This window comes from Melitaea cinxia, chromosome 6, assembly GCF_905220565.1.
Source record: "Melitaea cinxia chromosome 6, ilMelCinx1.1, whole genome shotgun sequence".
NCBI classification, from domain to species: Eukaryota; Metazoa; Arthropoda; class Insecta; order Lepidoptera; family Nymphalidae; genus Melitaea; species Melitaea cinxia.
In genome coordinates, this window is record NC_059399.1 from 14,424,817 (window position 1) to 14,452,797 (window position 27,981).

A 27,981-nucleotide genomic window follows, 5' to 3' on the forward strand; every position below is an offset into this window, starting at 1 on the left:
AATTAAGTCCCTTCTTGTATTAAATCTGTATGTAGTTTATATTTTATATGGTTTCCTACATCATTTAATTAGAAATAACAGAAAGCTTATTGAAAGTCAGAGAGAGTAAAACATATGATTTACTCTCTCCGAAGTAGTAATATTAAAGCATTAATGTCATCTTTTTGATGTTCAAATTGTCTGTACTTACGTACAGTAGATATAGTTTATTACATTTCACTTTACTAAAAACATATTAACAAAAATCAATTGTATCAATTAATTTAATATAGTTATCAAGTAGGAAAGAAAAATCTCGTTTGTTTTTAAACGTGTTTGCTAAACAATAATTCCGAAATCTGTAATAATACTTATTGTTAATTTTGAGCTTTATCTTTGTGAGTATAATATAGTAAGATGCGAACCATATGACATACTAATGGAAAAAGTAATGATATTACGAGATCGAAATATAGTAATTACAAAATATATATAGTCCTCGCTTATTTTTTATATAGACTATAATTAGTGTACTAAAAGTAGCGGAATAGTACGCCTCAATACTGTTTACAATTTTGAGTTGAAAATAAATAATAAATGAACGCTTCACACTCAACGGCCTTAAGGACTTTCTACTGTGAGGACTGGAAATACATACAATACACAAGCAGAAAGGCCCAGAACCAGGACAAACATCTACATGGCTAATACAAATGTGTTGTGAGCAGGGATCGAACCCGCGACCGCCAGCGCAACAGCCACTGCTGTGACTGTTATTTTATTTTTGCGTACTAGGCACTACTTCTACAATAATGCTATTCAAATCCTTTCACATTATTTGAGTAAGTAGGCGGTACATTTACGACTTTACTTTTCACGTATCATTTATGTAATATATTGCTTACAACGCTCAAGTACTTTTAATTTTCTCTTATAAGACCGTTTACTTTTAGTTTTTCCCCTTAATTAAAGTATATTTTGGAATACAGTCAAATAAGGTTTGTTAATAGGATTGTCTCAAGTACATCGAAGAATCTATACGACAGTCTTATAAAAAGCGAAAACTATTGCGTAATGAAGCTAGCATGAATTGCAATCGATTGCCAATATCCTATAAAATACATGTTTAACAATACACACGTTTGGGTATAAAAATAAAATACAAAAAGAAAATTCAAACATCTGTATTTCAAATGACAGTTCAAATCAATAATTAAGTCGAAAAACAAAATTTTAACAAAGTACTGCGTTAAGTTTAGTATTGATTGGATAAAGCCACCGGGAACAAAGAATAAGTTAGATTTTGCAATTAATATGGAAATAAACAATAAAATTTGTGAAAAAACAACTTAAAGGCCAGGTGGCGCTACGTGTTCCTTTTTCCAATCAACGTGTATGCAGGGTTACATTCTAGCAAGTCTACACTTAACACTATTATAACACTTCATTCTTCAGCAATATAAAAGTATTCAAACTGATCACAATTTTATGGCAGTTCCATGGAACCCCATGCAACACTTAACCAACACAGTTCAGGTCAAAAATATATGACATTTCATACAAAATCAGTTCACGAGTGCCCTTTACACATGAGACAATACAAAGAGAATTTCATTCATATTTTGTAATTATGCGTACTATACAATCTTACACTTGAACCTCTCAGCGAAAATGTCACATACTGTCCTTAACTTTCATATAAATCTTAACTTGATTCATTCTTAAATTATGAGATGTGGTTTTCCATCGTTGGTGCAAAAAAATGCAAAAACAATCACATAAACAGACTAGTATCCGAAAACGCTATCGAAAGTAACAAAATTTTATTGCATATGATAGGTCACGAACAAAAGGCAATCACACAATATAAGCTCAATTTAAAATATCGGATTTTATAAATCCAAAATAACATTTAATCTGTAACTGTAATAAAGTATGTTCAGCACAACTATCTCAATATAATACGATTTTATCGACCGGTTTCGGTCTCGGCGTGGCCGCCTCAACATAAACTCACAAATACTCTACATATCGATAAAAACTATTCAGTCGTTTTTATTTATTCATAAAAATATATCTTTAAAAGGCTCAAATAAAACTGTTAAGAGTTCTAAGTACCGTTCACATTTTAACTGCGATCGGATCTATCACTGGAGGTATTATTATCCATTGGCACAGGTGGTGGTCCGATGGTGACCGTTTCGCTGGAACCGTTCACACCCGGCGCGTCCGCTGGAATGTGAGGCGTCGCTGTCACGCGTGAAGAAACTACTTCGAAGAAGCGAAAGACGAACGGCATAGAGGAAGCACGGCCGCACAATGTTGACTCGCAAATCGGCGGGTGTCTAGGGCACCGGTATCACACGCGTTATATGTCCAAAATTTTCATCGCATTCGTGATCACTAGCGCGCAAGTTATTGAAATGTTACAATCGATAAGTTCGAACGGCCATTTCTTTAAGCTATCTGTAAATTCGCACACCGAAGCTAAAATTTGAACAAAGCCTCCGTAGAAGCTATGCCCATATTCTATCTGAGGTATCAAAAATCAGACAGATCGCATAAAGTGACCGTAATCGGGTTTGGAGCGCCGATCGTTCGAGGTGGCGGAGGGGAGGGGGTGTTCGGGGTGCAGGAGGCTAGTGGACGGGGAGGGGCTTGTCGGCCTGGTGGCGGCGCCGCAGCAGCTGCGAGTCAGTCGGCGGCGAGAGGCCGAAGGGCGCGCAGCAGTCGCCGCAGCGGCGCTCGCACAGCGCGAGGCGCTCCAGCTCGTCCTCCAGGATGCGGTCGGGCGCGGGCGGGCTGGGGTGGCACGACTTGCTGCCCCGGAGCGCCGCCGGCGGCCGCTCCATGTACGAGTAGTTCATCGAGAAGTGCTGCTGGATCACTCGGTTCACGGCCATCGCGGACTCCGCGAAGTTGGACAGGTTGCGAGCTGACATATTGCTGTTGGCAATTACGACACAACATTAGCTTTTCCGACACTACTGTACGAGTGTTGATAGTGACACTATGTACTAAGTATCATTAGCATTTGTGACATCTGTTAACAATGACATTATACTACATTAGCTTTGCTGATATCTTGTCATTTTTAATTGACTTCGAATATTTTTGCTCGCAAACGAAAAAAAAACGACTTCGAAAAAATAGTTGAGTAATTGTCTTGAATCTTAATCATATTTAACTGAGATTAAATGAAAAACGCCAACCTTTGATTAAAAAAAACACATCCAATTGAGAACCTCCCCATTTTTTAACAAACTTCAAATAAGAATGTTAACAATTACACTGTAATGTGTTACCTCATAACTATTATTATGGGTGATACCAATTTTGACGATTCTTTTTTATTCGAATGCTGATGCTTGTAGTGTGGTTTAATTTAAATCTGAGCGAAATCTAACAGGTAAATTTTGAATTATACCTAATAATGAGTATTAAAATATACTTATTTGTGTAGACTAGTCAGTTTTTTTTGTTTTTTTTTTTTTGTTCAAGAACAAATACAATTATTATTTTCAACGTTTTGGAGCAAAAGTAATAATTATGTCTTGATTAATTTTATAATATGAGAGAATGTACAAAATGGTATCTAACACAAATAAACTCCGATACTAAGTGTATCATTACTATTAATTTACATCTACAAGGACACATTGATCCCTCTTAACCTTGTTAGCATAAAATTTGTATTATCAGTCCTAACAAAGTATTTCTTATTAGATTACTTTGTCTCTTGACCTTTATTACTTATCCAAGGTAAGCGATTATATTTCTTACATTGTGCTATACAGAAAGGTATGTTACTAATGCTTTTAGATAGCTTTAGTAACCAAGCAAAACTACATTAAAAATAAATTATAGTATAATACTAAAAAAATTACAACTAGAAATATTTTAGTATCTAGATTATTTTATATTTTTTACAATTTGATTCTGGTCACAAATACTTTTTTGCTTTCAAATAACGTAAATTGTTTAAAAATGAGTTCCACATACCTAGTGTTCGAACTTATAATTTTTTTATCTATTCTATCAAGTGTCAAAGCGTTCCTACATATGTCAAACGTAATCTGTCAAATTATTAAACGCATTCAAATTGTAATATCTGTTGGCCATGTAGGAGAAGAACTGGAACTTCTACCACGCTACTCCACTGCGGGTTGGCAGATATGTTCCCTATTAAGAGTAACGATTGCTATCAAATATTAGTGATAACAACCGGGACCATGTGTGCAATGTTTTTTTATTGATTTAATGTATTTTTTAACCATCTTCAAAAAAAAAAGGGGGGGGATTTACTCAATTCAATCATATATGTATGTTCGGGGATAACTTCGTCGTTTATAAATCGATTTTGATAATTCTTTTTTTGTCGGAAAGGAAATATCCCAGGTGTGGTGCCATGATAAGGAAACACGGATCTGATGATGGAATCCCAGAGAAAACGAGGGAAACTCGAAAATCCGCATAACTTTTTACTGGGTGTACCGATTTTGATGATTTTTAATTTAATCGAAAGCCGATATTTATCATGTGGTCACATTTAAATTTCATCAAGATCTAATCACAACTTTTGGAGTAATCTTTGATAATGCGTATTTACTTGACTATTTTTTCGTCTACCTACGTTGTTGATGTAATAGAAGTAGGTTTTTTTTGTTTGCCAGCACAAATTATTATGTATAATTTAAAACAAACATTATAATTCTGCACTCCTCCATAAACTATTACTTTGCGAAATTTCATAGTCCTCCGTCCGCGCAATTTTCGTAAAAAGGAGTACAAAGTTTTAGCTTCACGTATCATTATATACGTAAGTATATGGCTTTTTTTATTATTTTTTAACTTTTTGTTCAGTTTTTTTTTCACATTATCACAAATGCGCTTATGAGTCCCGCGGTAACATCATCTCTCACCACCATGGGTAGACTGGTAGAGATCTCTTACAGAGATAAGGTCGCCCTTGACAATATTCTTTGTAAAAATGACTTGTAATTATGATTTTTTTTTAAAGTGCAATAAAGAATGAATATATCGCACCCTTAATAAAACAAAGATGTAACTCAAAAATCGCAATTTGTGGGAATTGGCGTTTGAAGTTTAGCACTTTTTCCGCATTGTGTTTGATTAAAAATTACCAATTATTTGTAATGCTTTTAATGACTTTTATTATTGATATCAGTAGTTTAAAGTACAGAGATTAATAGAATAATAGAAAAACAACTGTGTTAAAATCTATAATAGCTGTAAAATGGAGATGAAAAAAAAGTTCCGACTTAAATCTCTTTATGCCAAAAATTACTTAATATTTTAGGAAGTATTTCAAAAAAATTCTCTTTAGTATTAAAACATAACAAAAAGTTTTAAAAATAAATCACAATGTTTCGTTTTATGATTATTTAATTGTAATTATGATGTTGTATGTACTAATGCATCATTTTTTTATAAAACGAAAACTGAAATTTATCACCTTTTTTTTAAATTAAACAAATTTTTATTAATCATCCGATATTTATATATATCTCTTTATGGCTACAAATATTGTTTTTTAAACAAAACAAAAACTATACACTATTATAAGAATTAGGTACAATTAGTCTCTAGTACTGTGTGGCTACGGGTACTGTGTGGCTACGGTACCAAAGAATATAGCCACCCCCTCTCTTCCCGTGGATGTCGTAAGAGGCGACTAAGGGATAACACAGTTCCACTACCACCTTGGAACTTAAAAAGCCGACCGGTGGCGGGATTACCATCCAACTGCTGGCTTTGAAATACACAGGCCGAAGACGGGCAGCAGCGTCTTCGGTGCGACAAAGCCAGTACTGCGGTCACCAACCCGCCTGCCCAGCGTGGTGACTATGGGCAAAACACATGAGTTCACGCTATTTTTGGCGTAAACTTGTGGAGGCCTATGTCCAGCAGTGTATAGGCTGTATAGGCTGTAATGATGATGATGAGTCTCTAGTAAATATCTCCTAAAATCACAAATAATTACTAACCACAAATAATCTAATATATAAAATTCTCGTGTCGCGGTGTTTGTAGTTAAACTCCTCCGAAACGGCTAGATCGATTCACACGAAATTTTGTGTGCATATCGGGTAGGTCTGAGAATCGAACAACATCTATTTTTCATACCCCTAAGTTATCATATATGGCAAAACAACGTTTGCGGGGTCAGCTAGTAAATAGTATAAAAATCAGCAGTCTCTTCTTTCTTATATTGTCTATCATCTTGTTTTTACTCATTGTTTGAATTATCATATGATACACATATATCACACTGACCTTTTTTTGGTTGGTGAAACCCTAAGTTAAATACCGTCAGAATCAATATTTTCTGCACATTAGAATCGTCTCGCCATAAGACTCGACGAATTCCAACCACCAGAGCAGGTTGGGTTTCGAAATGACTACAACACCGTAGACCACATCCATACTGTTCGACAGATTATTCAAAAGACAGAGACATATAATCAGCCGCTGTGTATGGAATTTGTGGACTGCGAGAAAGCCTTCGACTGTGTCGAGACCTGGGCTGTCCTGGACTCTCTGCAGAGATGTCATATCGACTGGCGATATATCGTGGTACTGAGATGTATGTACGACGCAACGACGATGACCGTTCATGTCCAGGACCAGAGAACAAAACCTATTTCCCTGCGGCGTGGGGTAAGACAGCAAGATGTAATATCACCGAAACTGTTTACCACTGCGCTGGAGGATATCTTTAAGACCTTGAACAAGGCATCAATGTCAACGGTGAATACATCTCACCTTCATTTCGCCGACGGTATCGTCATCTTTGCGGACACGTTAGATGAGTTAGGCCAAATGCTAGCCGGTCTAAACGAGTCCTCCCGACGTGTCGTTCTCTGTATGAACTTGGACAAAACGAAAGTTATGTCTAACAACCAAGTCATACCGAGACAGGTATCGATCGATGGTACCCTTCTCTAAGTTGTTCAGGATTATATTTACTTAGGCCATACTATCCAACTAGGCCGCAACAACTTTGAGAAGAAGGCCGATAGGAGAATTCGGTGGGGCTCGGCAGCATTTGGCACGCTTCGTCGAGTCTTCACTTCGAAGATTCCGCAATGCTTGAAGACAAAAATCTTCGAGCAATACATCCTGCCTGGGTTAACATTACCGAGCCGAGACATGGACACTGACGAAGGGACTGATCCACAAATATAAAGTCCCTCAACGTGCAATGGAACTGGCCATGCTTGGGGTTTCCCTCAAAGATAGGATTAGAAACGAGACTACCGCGAGAGAACGAAAGTACCCGATATAGCCCACAGAATTAGCAAGTTGAAGTGGCAGTGGGCTGGTCATCTGTGGCCCAGGACCGGTGGCTGTTGGAGCAGACGCGTCCTGGAGAAGAGATCGCGTCTTGGCAAACACAGTGTGTGACGTCCTCTGGCCCGTTGGACCGACGATCTACCTAAGATTGCTGGTGTAAGCTGGATGAGGATTGCGGAAAACCGGGATGTCTAGCGCGAACTTGGGGAGGCCTATGTCCAGCAGTGCATTACAATAGGCTGAACTGATTGACAAATATTTGGTTTATTATTGCAGTCAGAGTCAGAAGAACTTTGATTTTCAAACATAAAATGTCTTCTGTTGACAGGCTTATTAAACAACGTATTAAAATCTACAGTGCATCGTCGTCACTCAGGACGACGTCACTTAGATCTGTGTATTATACTGGAGAAATATTGTAACTGGCCACACTATTGTAATTTCGTCGCTCTCTCAGCTGAATTTGCTCATATTTTGCTCAGTATTTTGTGGTGAATTGGTGTAAGACGTCTTTTCTTCACAATCCGTTGTAAAGTTTTGTGGGGCAGGGTTTTGGGTAGGCATTGAACTATTGGAGCTTGAAAAACTGGATGAAGATGAGCTAGAAGAGCTAGATGAATCGGAACTAGATTAAGATGATCTTGAAGACGAACTAGAGGACTGTAAATGGCTAGTATTATTTAGGTGTCATTTTTCTCGTCAACTCATAAGTGACAGTAAAATATTGAGTCGGTGTCATCATTTTCGTCAGCTCTGCAGTTACATTTTTGGCCTCTGGAGATAATGTATTTTGTTGATTTTCCTCTTCAACCTGCATAACTTCTTTAGTCTAAAATAACAATAATTCATAACACTGTAGTATATTTTAAGGATGAATAATAATCATAATTATTTAACGTCAAAATAGCAGCATTGTTGAATGATAATGATCTATTCAGTCGTTTTGCCATAAAAGAGTAACAATCATCCATCCATACGTCATCCTCATAAACTTTCACATTTATTACAGTAATCAGATGAAAAAAAATTAAAACTTATTACACTATTATTATATTACTTAAAAAGCCGACCGGTGGCGGGATAACCATCCAACTGCTGGCTTTGAAATATACAGGCCGAAGACGGGCAGCAGCGTCTTCGGAGCGACAAAGCCAGCCCTGCGGTCACCAACCCGCCTGCCCAGCGTGGTGACTAAGGGCAAAACACATAAGTTCACGCTATTTTTGGCGAAAGCTTATGGAGGCCTATGTCCAGCAGTGGACTGTATAGGTTGTAATGATACACTATTATGTTTATCTTATAACTTTTACGCTCGATACGCTGAAACTTAACAAAAATTGTGAACTCTAAGACGACTCCGTTTTCAAAACCTATACAAATAAGCACAACAGTTACAAGTTATTCTTAACTTTTACACGAAAAGGGAATTAATGTTGAAAGTTTTTACTTATCTTTCGTCATTCTAAATAATAAAAAGAAGTAAACAAAAGTGACTTTTATAAATAGCCTTATTTATTACAATAAAGTGATACTTAACCAATTACTCCAACAACTCAGGCATATATTTCAATATAAAACTGAAGTGTTAGGCGTTAACTTTGTAAAATTTGTCAATTTTTAAAACAAAACCGAAGTAAATCCAAATGTTACACATCATTATCAAATGCGTTTTCTGAGAGAATGAAGTATAACAAAAATCATCTTTTTATTTTACATCCCTTTTAATCTAATATCGAATTATTTGATGTTACTCAAAACGGCAGCACTTTAATCTCCGCTCACTGCCGGTGCATCTCTGAATCACGCCACTTTATAAGAACTGACTTGTCAGTTCCAGTTCATAGAAAAGAGAGCAACAGTCGCGTATCTCTCTGTATCTTATAGTTAAAACGCCGGAGTCGAAGTCTACGTATTCTTTACGCGACGAAGACGGGTTTTCTTGTAAAATCTCCAAATCCACAAATTTTGAGTTACATCTTTGTTTTATTAAAGGTGCGATATATACACTAGCTGACCCCGCAAACGTTTCTTTGCCATATATGTTATTAACCCGCTTAATCCCCCCTCCTTATAACTTAGGGGTATGAAAAATAGATGGCTGATTCTCAGACCTACCCGATATGCCCACAAAATTTTATTAAAATCGGTCGAGCCGTTTCGGAGGAGTTTAATGTTTAACACCATGACACGAGAATTTTATATATTATAGAGAGAATACTAGTACTGCGGTCACCAACCCACCTGCCCAGCGTGGTGACTATGGGCAAAACACATGGGTTCACGTTATTTTTGGCGTAAACTTGTGGAGGCCTTTGTCCAGCAGTGGACTGTATTAGGCTGTAATGATAGAGAGAATATATATATATATATATATAAGTAGATATGAACCGTTTGATGTTGTGCGGCGTGAGCAGCGGCGGGTAGTGCGCGGCGGGGTCGGCGCGCCGCAGCCACGGGTGCTGCAGCACGCGTTCGGCGCTCAGGCGGTGCGACGCCTCGCGGACCAGCAGCTGGCCGATCAGCTCCTTGGCCTCGCGCGAGATGTGCGCCCACTCCTCCTCGGGGAAGGAATATCGGCCCTCCTGCAATTTACGAGCATTCTTTTAATCTCTTCGAGATTCATATTCGCCTGGTACTTCGCGATAGCTATAGTTGTTGCGATATCTTAACTAAGTCGGATCGGCCCTCCTGCAATTTACGAGCATTCTTTTAATCTCTGCGCAACTCATATTCGCCTGGTACTTCGCCATACCTACGTAGCTATAGTCGACAAACAAGCGCTCACGTGATGGTAAGCGATTACCGTAGCTTATCGCTTCAGCCTAATACAGTCCACTGCTGGACATAGGCTTCCACAAGTTCGTGCCAAAACCGACATGAACCCGTGTGTTTTGCCCATAGTCACCACGCTGGGCAGGCGGGTTGGTGACCGCAGGGCTTCAGGACCGTAGCTTATTAATCTCTTCGCGATTCATATTCGCCTGGTACTTCGCGATACCTACGTAGCTATAGTCAGCAAACAAGCGCTCACGTGGTGGTAAGCGATTACCGTAGCTTATCGCTTCAGCCTAATACAGTCCACTGCTGGACATAGGCTTCCACAAGTTCGTGCCAAAAACGACATGTACTCGTGTGTTTTGCCCATAGTCACCACGCTGGGCAAGCGGGTTGGTGACCGCAGGGCTTCAGGACCGTAGCTTATACATGCGTCAGATACATCAATGCTATTCTGATGCTTAAATAAAATATTAATCACTAAGGAAAGACAGTAATTTTGTATGATAAGACAAATTAACTGTTTTTTTTTTAACAGTCAAGAATGGGCTCCTTATATTGTAACTAGCTGACCCCGCAAACGTTGTTTTGCCATATGTTTTATTAACCTTCTCAACCCCCCCCCCCCCTATAACTTAGGGGAATGAAAAATAGATGTTGTTCGGTTCTCAGATCCACCTGATATGCACACAAAATTTCATGAGAATCGGTCAAGCCGTTTCGGAGGAGTTTACAAACAGCACCGCGACACGAGAATTTTATATATTAGATTTACAGACGAACAAATTTACTTGCTTAGGCTTGCCAACCTAGTTGTATACCATTACCATTTAAAAAAAATGAAGTGTACAAACCTGGATAGAGGTGAAGAGCAGGTCCTGGCAGGCGCGGCAGTTGTCGCCGCGCTCCCAGCCGCAGTCGGCGCCGCAGTCGGCCCGGAAGGGCGGGTAGCCGCACAGCAGGATGTACGCGATGACGCCCAGCGACCACAGGTCGCAGCGCTTGTCGTAGTGCGTCGCCGCCGAGCCCGCGAACAGGGATACCACTTCGGGCGCCATGAATTCCGCACTGCCCACCTGCACGATGTTCATATATAAACCACCTATCTATATGAAATAGTAGTCGCCCGGTGGTCGAATTTCGACCATAATTAATTACAATTGTAAGTTTGAAGATTATTAAAGTTCTGCTGTCAAAGACTGTACTTCTATGATAAGTGTGTGTGTGTCAAATACACAGTAGTGTATGTAATGTTTTTTACTGATTTAATGTATTTTTTATGCATAATTAAAAAAAATTAACATTCTCTGCATAAACTATAAGTGTGTGAAATTTCATACTGCTCCGTCTGCGCAATTCGTAAAAAGAGGTGCAAAGTTTTTGCTTCACTATTAATATATTGATAAAAACTAATCGACGTCATGTATGTACTTTCATAACTTTAGAACGAATGCACAAAATGAATAACTGTTTTTTTGGTTGTTGTACTGTTGTAATGGTGCGTGTGCCGTTTATTATTACGTACACTTAATAGCGATCGTTACTCATAATAGGGAATATATCCGCTAACCCGCATGGAGCAGCATGGTGAATTAAGCTCTAATCCTTCTCCTACATAGGGAAAGAGGCCTATGCCCAGCACTGGGATGTTACAGACTGAAGCGTAGCGTAGCGTTCATGTCTTACCGGCGTCATGAGTTGCGGGGTCGCCAGTGGGCTCGCGAGACTCGAAGTGAAACTGATGCCGCTCCCGAGATCAAAGTCACAAATCTTGACCGGGCAGAGACTGTCGCGGTTGACGCACAGAATGTTCTCGGGCTTTAGGTCGCGGTGAGCCACGCCCTTGCCGTGAAGGAAGTGGAGTGCGTTCGCTATCTCCCGAACAATCTCCGCCGCTTGCGGCTCTGAGAAGTACTGATGCTCCTGTATCCTAGACAGGAGTTGACCGCCGTTGATCTGTAACAAATAAAAAAAAAATCATTACATTACCTGTTAATGCAAACGTACTTATCTATCATAAACGTACTGGCGTTTGTTTCGTTGATTGACCTTTATCTTAATGCTATAATTGGAGACTTTATTATATAATTGGAGCGAAAAAATATCTATCTACTCGTGACACCGTTAATCTACTCTGGTATATTATGTTTAAACCATTAACACAATTAAACATGCATCAGCCCTTGTTTTAAAGTCCCTACTTAAAATTTCCGCACCATTTACTCTACGTCCCTACCCCTATACTTTATTATTTTTTATGCGACAGGATATCTTTATATAACCGTCCTTCAACAATGTCCCAAGCGCAGACTAGGTCCAGCGCAGATCCGGTTTTGTAAGCACTAACAATTGACATTTATTATGAAAAAAGGAACATTTTTCCAAACTAATGTTAAATATAACCTTGTTTCGATCTTTGTTTCGATAAAATTATTTAGGTATTTGCTAGTGATACTGGGTATACAATAAACGTTGGGTAATGGTCGAGGAACGGCTATTCGCATACAGACCGTAATGTTGTAGCATTTGTAACTAACTTTGGCCTTGTTGAAAGCTTAACACTTACCGGTGTAAACCGGCTTCCTCGCCTGCCTTAACTCGATTGAATAACTATATATAGATAGATAGAATAGTTTATGGGCTATTATAATTTATTAGCGTTATCAATTCATACAGTAGTTGATATGAATAGTGAACTCAATATCTTTATTAGCGTAATTAAAAAAAAAAAAAAACAATTGCGTAAAGTGTAGAAAAAAGTCTTGAGTTCATATAACTCGACGATAACTATTCATTATAATTTTATACTTTTACATGTACATATGTATATGTATATATATAACGGGTGCGTCCGAATTAATATGATGCGTCATCGTATAAATACACTGTTCAACATTCATCGTTATTTCACTTTTGAATAAAAATTAAGGCTAAAATGGTAACGCTGACAAATAAAGTTGAACCTTGACTTATAAATATGCAAACTCATTGCAAATGAACCTCGCGAAACAACAATTTATAAACCGACACTATAATAGCGTATGTGTGCAACTTTTGTATAACACATTTAAATGTTTGATTGTGTTTTGTTTGATGAAGCTCGCAATATTCGCAGTGACGCATTTGCGAACTCAATCTAAGAAGAAATCTGCAATTATTGAAGGCGACTTGTGCACTTTCTAACATTATTAACATACAATGTTATTGTACAGAATTTGTTACCGTTTTCTTCTCTTTGTGTTTGTTAATTCTGCCTCGTTATAGATAAGTGTGTCCTAAAAGCGATTTGTATTTCTATTTTAGGTATTATTTTTAGTCAATTTAATAAAAGGGTAGATATTGAAACAATTGTGCAGTGTGGTGTCGGCCGAGTATAATAGCACCACCCCTCTCTTCCCGTGGGGGTCGTTAAAGGCGATCGAGGGATAATCCTGGCTCAAAATCATCAGGGTCCTGGAGAAGAAAAACTTTATTTGAAACCCGGAATGGGGTCTCCGTCAAACATTCGTGGCATAGCTCAAAAATGCGAAAGACTCCTGCAGCCAAACTGGCACCACACGTATCGACTCGTCGTTCCTGTAGGCCTAGCCAGTGAGGTCGAGAGGGTGGCGCAGAGATTAGGTAACTCTGCGTTTTACTGAAGAGTGACCTAGGCGACACAGTGTCTGTCTGGCACTGTTTAAATCGTCTGCAATAGACGAACTAAGGCCAATGATGATTGTAACATGAAATTGACGTTTTAATTACGTCATTACATAATATTTGTTATCTTTATTGTTTCTGTTATCTTAATATATATAAATCTCGTGTCACAATGTTTGTCCTCAATGGACTCCTAAACTACTTAACCGATTTTAGTCAAATTTGCACACCGTGTGCAGTTTGATCCAACTTAAAAGATAGGCTATATTTTATTTTGATATACCTATTATGTTATTATTATATTTCAGAAAAAAATAAGGTGATACGAAGTTCGCCAGGTCAGCTAGTATATATATATATATATATTGTATTTCTATTAAAATATAATAGTCAAGTAAATATGCATTATTAGAGATTACTCAAAAAATAGGTACTTGTCACATCATAATTAAATTTAAATGGTGGCCATTTAAAACATCGAAATCAGTCCACCCAGGCAAGTTTTGAGGTAACATAAATAAATAAATAAATAATACAGTCGAATTGAAAACTACTTATTTTGAAGTCAGTTAAAAAAGCATCAACGACGCTGATGACATACATTAATTATAATTAACCTTAATTATTATACTAGTTTAGTCTACGAGTCATGTCAACTTGTGCCCTATATTATGCCCCCTTGTAATTACGAACAGACGCTACAAAAACAAATAAAAACAAAGTGACATATTTGTATGATACATTATTATTTAAATTAAATAAAAAAAATCATACAACTTATAACATGCTTAACATATTTCATTTAAAGGCATCATAACACGGTACGAGAAATAAGGTAATGTAACTCTTAACAAGATTTATATTAACTAAGCACACATGGACTTGTTTGAAACGATTATTATATAAGGTATAATAGTAAATAAGCCTAAGCCGTTAAGTACTTCGTAAAGGTCAAGCTAATGTAGTCATCATGTTTTGCGTCCAAATATACATCATAGATTTCTGACTTGAATAAGGTTAGGGGCCTGTTAGTTATGAATAAAGTTTATCATCGAAATAAGTTACGAATAGACTTCAGAACATAAGGAGGTATAATAGGCCATTAGGAGCTGTTTCACCTCAATTAATAAACTAAAAAGCTTTTATATTCATTTTTGCTCATATAAATATCTCATAAATACAGTGGAATTCAAATTTGAAAGACAACAGGCCCTAAAACTTTAATTTTTAACACTCATCTAAGTTCGTTTTATGTATAAGCACCTTCGAAATGAATTCAACATTATGTACGAATGTAGATTAAAAATTCGCCAGTCGTACTAATTAATAGCAAAATATGTATGCTACATTTTTACGATTAATTAAGGACATAATATATACTATAACATCCCATACACAACTGGAATATTAATATTGAATTAAAAACAACGTAACAAAAATATCTAGACTAACAAAATTATAAAAATTACATTGAGATAAGAGAAATTATCGATAAGAGGTACGTACATACACACAGATACATACGTAAAATACTTTTGCAAATAAGGGAGTGGTGGTGGGAGATCTTACGTTAACATGACTTGTCATAATTTTTGTGTATGCTATTTTTAATCACGAAATCATTTTTTGGAGAGCGCTTAGCTTTATGTATTATGTATTTGTACCTAGTCACTGTAAGTGTGACAGCGTGACAGCAGGAGGGTAGTGGGTCGAAAACGGTAAAATTCCACGTGACGTATTTTAAAGCCTCTAAAATATATTCAGAGTTCTCACCTTCTCGAAGACAAGGTAAAACTTGTCTGTGTCCTCAAAGAATTCAATGAGCTGGATTATGTTCGGGTGTCCCTGGCAGTAGTGGAATGTCTCCACCTCGCGGAACACCCGGGCGCGGGCGTGACCCGGTACCTTGTCGATGATCTTCACTGCAAACTCCTGCCCCGTGTATATGTTGACGCAAGTTTGAACCGAGGCGTACGCGCCTTCGCCCAGAACCTCGCCTGTTAGCTTGTAAAGGTCTGAAAAATTTAATTCAATTATACTCACTACAGAAAAAAAAGTGTAAAATCTAATTTTAATTGCTAAACAAATACTTGTATTGTTTCTACTGCCGTATTACAATAGGACAGATTTAATACAATTCATCCCAAGTCCAATAATACTATAGACTACAAATGGGTTTTATATAGTGCTCATTAATTCAGTTAAAATTTTAAATGAATGGCTTTCAACAATGCAAAAAAATGCAAAAGCAGGGCTTATTTCTACACTACGTAGTAATCCATTAACATTAAAAAAAAACTGCAACTATGATGCTTTTTATTGCACATGAATCATAACATTTTCTTTGCATCATGCGCTAAGTAAATAAATGGATTTTATTTGCACATTTTTAGAACGCGTATTCCATTGAAGCCTTTTAACTGAACACTGACTTGTACTCATGCATCACATGCTATCTGTTGGTTCTTTATATATTTTTACAAGCGTGTACAACAAAGATATTTTCTATACTTTTATTCAAATTTAATTTTCATAATCTTTTACCCAACAATCTAAGAGGTGAATAAAACGATAATCTCACTAACATGAGTTAACCGGTATTATCAGATACGATAAGCAACTGGGAATAACAAATATTTGTGAGGCCCACACAATCTACATACTAGATAAGTTGTTAACATGTACCAAGTCATTCTCTGTATCGAAAAGAATTTTTAGAAAAAATAGCTAGAGGTACTGTTGCGCTTTACTTGGGATTCAAGTGTACTGTTACGGTTTTGTCACATAACTGGCAAATTTCTAGCAACTGAATAATTAAATTACCAAAGTAATTAAGTGAAACCAACTGATACGCAATTCTGCGAACAAGTAGTTTGCAACACGACGTGCAAAACCGAATTACAGACATAAGCTCAGTTCCTACAAATTATTTTTAAAAACAATTAATTTTTTTCGTTATCACTAATAATTAGTAAAATAATTATACCATACTTGTCAATGTAAATTGTAGTCGGTTTTTTATTTGTTTGTTACCAAACATGGTATGAACATAGGAAAATGCGTTTAAGGGGCCATTCATAAATTATGTACTTGCAGTACCTAGTCATATTTATGAGACGTCACATACTTTGTAATTTACATGTTTTTATACTTCTATATTGAAATGATGTTACAAATATTTGGACCCCTCCCCACCCCTTGTAACACAATTTCACTTCCGTCGACCCTCTGCTTCCCCTCTAAGCGTGTGACGTAATTTTTGGATGGCCCCTTAGAAAGTGATAAAATAATTTAGTCGACAAAAAAGTGAATAAACCTTGGAAACATGATGTGACCACCGAGCTGCCGGAGCGCTTCTTCCTGCGGCGTTTCCTGCGCGCTTCCTCCTTACGCCGCTGCAGGTCCTCGCTGTCGGGGATGGGCACCGGCGCTGACGCCTCTGGCCCTCGCGGGATCTCATCTGACTCGCGCTCGCTCCCCGACTGGCTACTGCCTCTGCCAACGCCTGTTGACAATACCAACACATTATTTATAATAATAAAATTAAACTTGTAAGATTAATTTGCGTTTTTACATATAAATATAATGGTATTATATTGTTTATTAACTTTTAAGTATCTATATAAAACTATATATTATGAGTACTTAATCGAAGTAGAGAAGTAGTCTAAAAAACCTTACGGTTTAAGAGCCATTTCACAATTTTACGCTCTGCAAGTTTAGGTTTTGGTCGCATCGCGCGAATCGTACGAGCCGCGCGATCTTTGTGCTAGTACGTATAGTGTGACAACCAAAAGACCATCGTGATCATTTTCTGATGTATAATAAAAATTATAACTATGGTATAAAATGTTTTTTACATAATTAATTTTTTAAAAATTTCAAGTATGTTATATAACAACAGTCAATAAATTTAAAATAAAATTAAAAAAATCAATTTTATTAAACAATTTTTTTAAATTGATTTAGTTTTTTCAGTTTACGAATGAATCTAATATTTACGATATGAATAAAAAAGCATTTAATGACATCGACACCGACAAACATATTAATTAACAAATAACAAGACAAACAGATTGAAATGCCTATTTATATTGATAGTGTGAGAAAAGAAAATTAAATTATACATTTGTTTACAGAAATTATCATTATATTATTTTACAGTCATTTTCGTAATATGTTTATTTTATTTATATTTTATTATGAAAGTATCAAATGCGTTTTATCCGCTATAACAACAGGCGCTTGGCGCGTGTGAGCGAAAGAGACGGCTGCGCAGAATTTGGCGTGGACCTTACCTCTAAGAGCGCTAGCGCTCGACTGATTTACCGGGCTTGATGCGTGGCAATATATACTATCTTTTTATTATTTAATATAAAATGTATTAAAAATAATTACATCTTTTAATTATTATTTTTGTATTCCTTAATGATGTAAGTTTACTTTGATGAAGATAGTTCGTTAAAATTTCTTAGTTTTCTAAGAGAAATATCGCTTTTAAAATTGTACTTATTTGGAAAATATTCGTAACTTTAATTTTTTTTTATCGTTTAATAGAGATACAAATGGAATAAAAATCTATGATAGTGGACAACAAAATTATATTCCACATATTATGATATTTTTTTAAAATGGTTTCAACGTAGAGGTTATTGAAAAGTAGGACTTCAAAGTATACATTGCGACCGTTTACCCAGGGAGGAGGCTGATGAAAAGGTTAATAATTTTATACACATAATATAAATCAAAATTCTGATCTGACTATGGACTACAACAAAGGTTGCTCTATTATATTTCAAGAATATAAATTACATTATTGCATCCAACACTGAGATTATCGACGTCAAAATATTACAATTTCGCGGATTGTTACCGATTTTTGTGAAATGGCTCTTAAGAAGTTCTAATTTCTCAAAAGAATTTATAGTTTACTTCATGTGAAATGTACACAAATCAGAAAAAAAATAACAACAATTTCAAACGACATTAATACGGTAAGCAATTTATGCCAATTGGTCTAAAACCTTAATGTTAAGAATCGGTAGTGAGTAATACTTCACATTTTTGTTGTCAAGTCCCATAATATGATCTCATTATCTATTTCTATGGTATGAGTTGTTTTACGAAAATAATAAAGATGCAATGATATCTATACATTATAATAAAATCGTAGGAAAGTCAAAACTGTACATTGAATATTTTTTTAAAAGAATACTTGGGATGTGATCTACAATCGGTACCAAAGCCAAAAATATAGTTTTTAGAATTTTTGTCTGTTTGTCTGTATGTATGTCCGGGATAAACTTAAAAAGTACTGCATGGATTTACTTCAAATTTGGCACAAATATTATTAAGAAGTCGGGTCAACATATAGGCTACATATTATCACGCTATCACCTACGGGGAACGAGCAGTGAACCTTTATTTCTTCAACGCATTCTGTAACAACGTGTAATCTAACGACGCATATTTGAATGTTGTTGTTAGTATGTTAATAACCATGTCATAAGCTAGCTTCACACTATAAATAATGACATTCTGTAGTATATTTAGTATCAGCATTGCACCCGTGCGAAGATGGGGCGGGTCGCTAATTAATAATATATATTATGAATTCAATTATTTATTTTGCTTGATAAAGTAACGCAAGGTTATCCGTATCTGTAGATAATATTATCTCATTATTTCTAGTTGTTCTGTACATTTATTATTCTCTAATCAGTTATTGAACATAATTAATTTCACAAAAGAAATATGACAACATATTTTTATTACAGGAGGTAAACGTTTTCTTTTATTAAAAATTAATGATGGATAAATAAATAAATAAATAAATAAATAAATAAATAAATCAATAATAATCACATTTTTTTCAAAGTGGATTTCTAACTTACTGAGGTAACCTTTGTTGAAATACAGTGTGACTGTAGTTTTACACTTTGTTTTATCAATAACTTTTTTTGACGAAATTAACATTATTATCACAGTTTTATGGAATTACTGTCATTTTAGAAGATGTTATCGACATATATATAAAAGTATTTTTATAGTTACATTTCAATATTATAATTTAGTTGAAATAGATTTATCTGTCAATAAATTGACAGCATAATAAAATGACAGATTTAATATCTTTGTATACTTGAATATAATCCTTCATTTTAGGTCAAAACAATAAATCCGAAATGTTACGAGGTCGTCCTCAGAACAGAGGATCGATTGCAAAATGTCTTTATTTAATGTATAGAGCTAAGATTCCTCTAAAGATAAGTTCACACTTGGTGAACATTAATATTAGCAGCAGATCGTGACCTGAAGTTATCTTATCTCGAACGGTAGCCTTCCAACGTGTAACCATAGCCGATGCCAATACAGCTTTCACATCCGTCCACAATACTTTGAAGGGACGTTATACAATATATTAGCAAATATTGTACAATATATTAAATAAAGTTTCTCAATCTTCTACAGAAAATGAAATTATAAAAATGATAAGTAATTAAAATTTTAATTTTCTCTTTAAAAAGATAAGGTTAAAACCGTTCGCGATATGTTATCGAAAACAATAAATGACCCGCGTCGATGGATCTTATACGCTTTCTGCAATATCATTGTGTTGTAACGATTTCACCGAGTTCGTCGTTTGTATTTGAATACGTAAAAAAAGTTAGTTGACGTATTATGCTAATGACTAGTAGCAATCGGCCCTTGTATCTATTGAGAACGCTATATCATCGATAATATTATTCAGACGGAGACGTGAGTACAGCTGAGTTGGCAAACAAAGCCGGTTCAACGACCTACATGGCCGCACCCATCGCTGCGTGTGCGACTGTGCGCTCTGCGCCCACGTTACGCGATCATTTCAACTATAAGTGTATGAATTCTTTTCTCTGATAACCTAAAGTAACCTTTCAATCCTTTACCTTACTGTTTAACTCATAATAAACACCTTTAAAATTGTTATCTATTGCGATATATTACAACACATTTAGTGTTCCATATCAGTCGACCGTCTCAGCCATTAATACAGTTTGCAAAACTACATTTGAAATAAGTCATAGTATTAAAAATAGCATCTTTGACTATTCCGTAAAATAATAATATAAAAGCTTCGTTTCCTTATTGATACTATCTCAATACCTGTGCGTTAATATACCAATATTTAATGTTACCGGCATAAACACAACACGAACGTGGAATATTCATTCAGTCTTTGTTTATAACTTATCCTTCTTTTAATTTTATTCCAGATAGTAGGTATATCATAGTAGGTACTCATGTAAAAATTTTATTGCTTAAATTTCAGCTTGTCATAACTTTGTTTTATAGTTAGTTACAAGCACTCTTAGAGATTTGAGACATCTAAACAATCTGCGAGATTCAGAACTTACGGTTGCAACAGTCATTAACATAAACTTTAATTACAGAACTAGAACTTGTGACCGATACTAAAAGTATGTTGGTATGTTTAACAATTTGAGCTTTACATTCTGAGTCAATTGTAATAAATGCAAATAAATTAAAACACAGATATTAATCATACCATATTTAAAGTTCGATAGAGCTTGATAGTTATTAATTACGCAAAATGACCTCGGATAGAGCTACACGATATGCTTTTAATTTTAGGGAGCGCTCAAAGACCTTAAAGCCAGGGAATACAGAACAATTTTGTTTGGAAATGTACTATAATCATTCAATAAGTATATAAAACACAGGATACATAGTAAATGCGCAATAAAATGGCGGCTGTAACAATCAGGAGGCACACCCACTGGTACAATCGCCTCTTTTAACGTAACAATTTCCTGTTTACAATTTGTACATATATAATATCATCTAACTCAAATCTTTGTTTACCAACATTTGTTTAGAAAACTATATTTCACTGTAATGGAAATAGTCTTTATAAATGAAATACGTTACAGATACAATAAGATCCGCCTACGACTTGTATATAGTCAAAATAAGAGAACTAATTCTGAAACGTCAGTGTTGTCGTGAAACGAATACACATACAGATTTATTTGGTTGGAATAACGATTGTAACCTCATTCAACACGTTCTTTTTTTTCGTGACGTTATTATAACGTTCATTAGTAGTAGTGTAGCTTACTTATGTGTAACTAATAGCTTCCGTTCAAAATGGCGTGTTTTACGTGTTTACCTCGCATGGCGTTTAAAATTACGAAAGTATAAGATGACATTTATTTCGACAGTTAAAAAAAGCTAAAACACATTCGTTCTTTAAAAAAAAAATTAAAGAATCTTTCTTATTATTTTAGTCACAAAATATACCTATAATTATTTATCAACGTTTAACGGCAAATGACTACTATATTTTAAAATTTTATTTCTTCAAACCGGCGTTATGCCCTATTCGGTAAAGTTTCCACTTTCTATTACAGTCGTTTGTAATAATCTTGACCACGATCTATAATTTGAATAAAGAACTCAATACTTTTGTACCCTCCAGTTAGTAACAGACCAACTTTCTAATTTTATTGCTCGATATTGCCCTTACTATAAAACGGTAAGCCAAATTTCTTTGCGACAAATGCTTAAGATAATTGTGTTGTATATTATATATTTTTTTATATACGGTCGAATTGAGTAACCTCCTCCTTTTTTCTGAAGTCTGTTAAAAAGACTAACATATTCTGTTAAATGACCCGCAAACCGTAATAACTTTACTCAAACATCACATTTGAATACACTAATTGTAGTGATGTTGAATAAATTGCCTGCTAGACCTGCCACTGTCGCTAAACCAGATAGTTATCGGAGTGAAATCTTGATGAGGGCGAAGCTATTTGTGCATTTTACCTAACCGCTTTCACTGGTCAGTATTAGTTCCATATACGAGCGACTTATGTAAGCGGTATGTGCAGCTTGCAAATATACAATATATTAATATTTTCACTAGCCCGTTGGCGTAATTTGTAGTAACCCTGCTTTCTGCTCCGAGGAACTGTGGATTCGATTCCCGCCTCCTGTCTAAGTGCGATATATGTATACATTTCAGCCTGTAATACCCCCATTACTGGGCACAGGCCACTTTTCCGATCAGAGTTGAATCCACCACGCTGCTCCAATGCGGGTTTGGGGGATATATTCCCTACTATGAGTAACGATCGCTATCAGATACATGTTCATGATACAACCGGGACTAACAGCTTAACGTGCTCTCCGAGGAACGGTGGGGAGACTCACAACGACTAATAACCAGATTGGAAATAAATATTTGTCCGCCGGTGTTTAGGCGCCGCCGACACGGCACACGCACCATTATACCCACTATACCGCGGTCGTCGCCTTCATTAAGTATTAAATATGATATAAAAAATAATAAGTAGCTATATCAGCCGACTATAACTTATAACATAAGAGTTAAATTGCTTACCGTAGGGACAGACGACCGTGTATGTGTTATAGATAGTGTTACAGATATTTATAGATTTTTATTATTAATTTATAAATTTATCGTTATTCTCTGTTACTTTACTCGCGTAAAATATATTTCATACATTTAAATTTAATTAGCGAGAGTTTTTCACCTATTTCCACTGCTTGGGGTAGTGATGGTTACGTAGTGAAATAACCGTGTCTAAATTTAAATCATGTGTAACTTCAATAGTTTACGCTCAACGACGATAAATCATTCGGTCGGAACAAATTTTAAAAATTAATTCATAAAAAAAATAAAACCCGTAACTGCTACAGAACAAAAAATTAAAATAGCTTGCTGGAACGTTTCTATAACTGAAATAATAACAAATTCGAATGTCGCTAAAAAACATTATTTTTATTCCTTAAATTACCTGATTATTCATCATAACTTTTACACCGAAACAATAACTATATGCGCATATGTATGTACTTAGCTGTTGTTAGGCAAGTAACAAGAACGTCCTATGAAACCACGTGTGAAATCGATTAGACTATCGTTGTGGAAAAGCAAGCAAATTTTTTCATTATGCTTTACCATAACATTAGTCACGGTCAAGGTTACTTCGATTGGATAACGAAAATTGCTTCGTTTATCAACAGGGAAACTATGATGTTTAGATCATACACGTTTCAAATAAATTACAACTAAAGTATTGTCTGTCCGGCATTCTTGAATATTTACGTGTTATTAGTTTACAAATACGTAACATTTATTACTATTTAAAAACTTTATTGAACAAAATTTTTAACAATTACAATACCTACGTGAAAACAACAATACCAAACATGTTTTATGTCTGACGACTTCGTCAAACTGGTATAATTAAAATGTTTGACTATTTTAAAAATAGCAATGAGGATTTTTCTGGTTTTGCACATATCGGTACTATGTTATATACCAACGCAGTAGTGATGTGAATCGATTATGATTTTGAACACCGATAAATACCGATAATTACTTTAAAAAAAACGGTTTTTAAAATACTAAAAAAGGAGTTTATTTTACTGTATTTATTTAGATTTGTTACCTCATTACTTTTTACTGGATTCTCTTTGTAACCGAAAGTTGATGTTTATCATATGGACCCGTTTAAGTTTTGTGGAGATCTGATAAGGAGTAATTCTCAATAATGCATACTTAATTGATTATTTTTTCAGTTATATACATTGTATTACTTGTTGATGTAAATTTCAGTGGGTTTTTTTTTTCGTTTTCGAAACAATCTTTTTTTGTAATTTAAGAATAAGAAGAACTTAAATACTTGTATTTATATTTAGCAGATAATTTTTAGTAAATTCTTCACAACTTCAGTTAGTTTTTGCACTCTCAGTCAATTTCTCTACAGCAATAGCAAGTTAAAAAGCTTTTGAAATGAGCAGTAAGAATGAGCAAATTATCAAACCTTTGATTAAACAACAAATCAGCGGTTAGTGAAACAATTTTTCAATATTCAAGCGTGCCAACAAGCTGTAATTTTACATGATGGTAAAGTTCTAACATGAGGTTGTACCTAATATTCTGCCAAATTGGTTATTTATAGGTTAGTTCAAAATTTATACCAATTCCTAACTCTCATTTTCAACTATAGAGTATTGCTGAATCAGCTGAGCAGCGTGGTAGATTACCACGCTGCTCCACTCATTCATTTCACCTTTGACCCTTCTTCTACATAGAGAAAGACAACTATCCCAGCAATAGGATGTTACAGGCTGAATCGTTATTTGTCATTCTTCTTTTTGATACTTGCTACGATCATTTTAAGGGTAGTTAAAAATACGGGTTGCAGAGTTTTTGTTCCTTTGTGTTGTGTAGTTCCAATGGAGATGCTCATTTGTTTCCTGGCTGGTTACCGTCTTCAACTCTATCAACTTTTAACTTGAAAATTTCTCTTAATGCCAAACCAAAAATGGGTTCCTTCACCACATTTGATTACTTTAGCATGTAGTTAACACTTTGCGCTTATGTTATCAAGTAATAGCTCTTAGTAATTGATTTACCTTTTATTTTTGGCATTTTTACGGTAACAAGATAATGAATCGGAAGGTTTTAAATAATTCATAAGTAATCGAACAAAAACCCGGTGATTATCGGTTTCTATAAAAACCGGTTCACATCACTACAAGGCAGTATGGCTAGTTGCGCAGTTTGATGTTAGGTGACCTTGACAATGAACAGCGCGGGGCGTCGCGCTTCAGCAGCCATGTTAAAATACAAGCGAATAATAAAGAAATTGTATGAAATTATTAACGCATTCATAGATAAAAGCCAGTAAACGTACCATGAAACAATCGTTCCACAGGCATTCGAAATAACTAATAAATACCATTCAAACAAAACAAAATAAGAACTAAAGTAACAATTCCATTTGTTTAAAATTTAATTTCTTTATCACATTTAATTAGTAAAAAAATTAAGTATTTTTTCATAAGCTTGGCTTATTTAACAAAACTCAAGACATGTAGGTATATAAATGAAACTACGCGAAAAAACGTCTTCTTTATTATATAATATTAATAGTAAACTATAACAAATGGATTTGAAAACGCTCACTTTACGTAAAGTAATAAAAAAGATATAACATTGTTCAAATTATATTCTTCTTTTAGTAAATATTTTAAAAACAGTTGATATCGCACTGTTTAATTTTTCGCAACAATAAAGACACCAATGGTAAAAATTAAGTAAAACATAAAACATCAAATAAAACCATAATATAAAATAAACTTAAAGCTCTAATAAAAACATATGACCAATTTGAGATTAGCACATCAATAATTCGAATAATACAACGTAGATCGACGAAAAAATAGTCAAGCAACTACGCGTTATTAAAGATTACTCAAAAAGTGGTTATCAGATCTCAATAAAATTTATATGTGACCACATGATAAACATCAGCTTTTGATTAAATTAAAAATTATCAAAATCGGTACACCCAGTAAAAAGTTATTACGGATTTTCGAGAGTTTCCCTCGATTCCTCTGGGATCCCATCATCAGATCCTAGTTTCCTTATCACGGTACCAAACTAGGGATATCCCCTTTCCAACAAAATAAGAATTATCAAAATCGGTACATCCAGTAGAAAGTTATGCGGTATAATACAACGTAGGTCGACGAAAAAAGCGTCAAGTAAAAACACATTATTAGATATAACTCGAAAAGTAGTTGTTAGATCTCAAATAAATTTAAATGGGACCAATTGGCACACACCACCTTTCGATTAAAACAAAATTTGTCGAAATCGGTCCACACGGGCAAAAGTTCTGATGTAACATACATAAAAATAAAAAATAAAATAAAAAAAAATACAGTCGAATTGAGAACCTCCTCCTTTTTTGGAAGTTGGTTAAAAATAGTACAGTCATCAAAACAGTTGCAAGAATTTACAGCTAGCATTTAAAACTGAATTCTAAGTATTTTAGAGCGCGAGTAATTTCTTCACTCCAATAATTACATTCACACTAACAAAACCTTCAGTAGAGACCTAACTAATGTCATTGAATCATTGAAGTACTAGTAGAGAACTTAGCAACTTGTAAAGTCACATAATTATCTGCACCAAATGACGCGTCACAAGTTACGACAGGCCTGTTAGATACAGGATTGTGGAGTATTAGGAATGGACAGTGTTATGAAGCTTAAACAATGCAAATTTAATTTTGTAATAAATCAATTGACACAAAAAAGTCTCATAAGAATGATCTTGTTAGATTACTGATAATACTAAAACTCGTCACTTATTTTAAGATTTCAAAAATGATGAAAATCATGCACTGACTTTAGCATTACTCATAACTTATGATGCAATTATACCTACTAGTAAACGTTTTTAATTTATTGATATAGATACATAAGATTCCAGAAAATAAAACTATGAAACAGAACACATACCTATATTACTTTTAATGTATAGATATGTATTTTTACTACCTTCAAGTTATAGATCACTGCTGTACTTATAATAGAGTACTCTGATAGAAAAATATTTATTTACGAGAAATTACGAAAAATGGCTTAAATGAACCAACATTTACATTTTTATCTACTAACTTTTGCTTTTAAGCTTCTATATTTAATTTTACGGTGATTACTGTCCATTTCGTTTTGGTTATTAAAATGAATGTTTTTAAGTAACAAAGAATGCTGAAAACAGAATACTAGGAAAAAACTTTAGACCACACGATTGAAGTAAAACTTCTTTAGCTCCATCTAACTTAAATCTCCCCCTCAACTTCCGATCGCCTCGCCCGATCACAGTATTCGTAACGCTCTCTTCAGTCATTCACTAGATTAATCCCAAGTGAAGCGTGCGTAAAGAAATTTTACTACAAAAGTTTTCCAATAAGATGATTGTCGATATTTATTAGGATGATATTAGGATTGTTTAATGTTCAGTATAAAGAAAAATATGTGTAATTGTTTACTTACCGCTATCTACACTCTCTTCTGATATTTTCTTAACCATTCTGATCTGTTTTCTGATAAGTTGTTAAATTATAACAAAATTGCGAGTAGGTGTTACTACTCTCAAAAGGCCGCTTTCAAACTTGTGCGGCTGCCTTCTCGACGTGAAATCGGAACGGCGCTTTAAGACAAGATAAAAACCTAAAACGCCTAAACTAAAGAAATTACGAGCACCACTGTCGAGAAGGATTTACGGAAAGTGTGCCGGAAGGTAATAAACAAACACTGCTAGAAGGCGGAATGAAAAAAACTACTGGTGTTGCTAGCGATCCATCCTACACACGCCCGCCCGTTCGATGTTCTAAAATCCAACTGAAGAGCTGCCCGTTGCCGGCTCAGATCTGAGCG

At 35.1% G+C, this 27,981-nt stretch overlaps 1 protein-coding gene across 1 annotated transcript; it reads right to left on the reverse strand.

Annotated features, from left to right (window-relative positions):
* Window positions 1-1,147: 1,147 nt before the first annotated feature.
* LOC123654416 (MAP kinase-interacting serine/threonine-protein kinase 1-like) lies at window positions 1,148-27,970 on the reverse strand. Its single transcript, XM_045590324.1, has 7 exons — window positions 27,598-27,970; window positions 17,030-17,218; window positions 15,487-15,728; window positions 11,758-12,027; window positions 10,926-11,147; window positions 9,685-9,878; window positions 1,148-2,925 (listed from the first exon to the last, which is right to left on the reverse strand). Exons 1-7 carry the CDS (start codon window positions 27,632-27,634, stop codon window positions 2,619-2,621), a joined length of 1,461 nt encoding a protein of 486 aa, XP_045446280.1. The 5' UTR covers window positions 27,635-27,970; the 3' UTR covers window positions 1,148-2,618.
* Window positions 27,971-27,981: the final 11 nt, after the last annotated feature.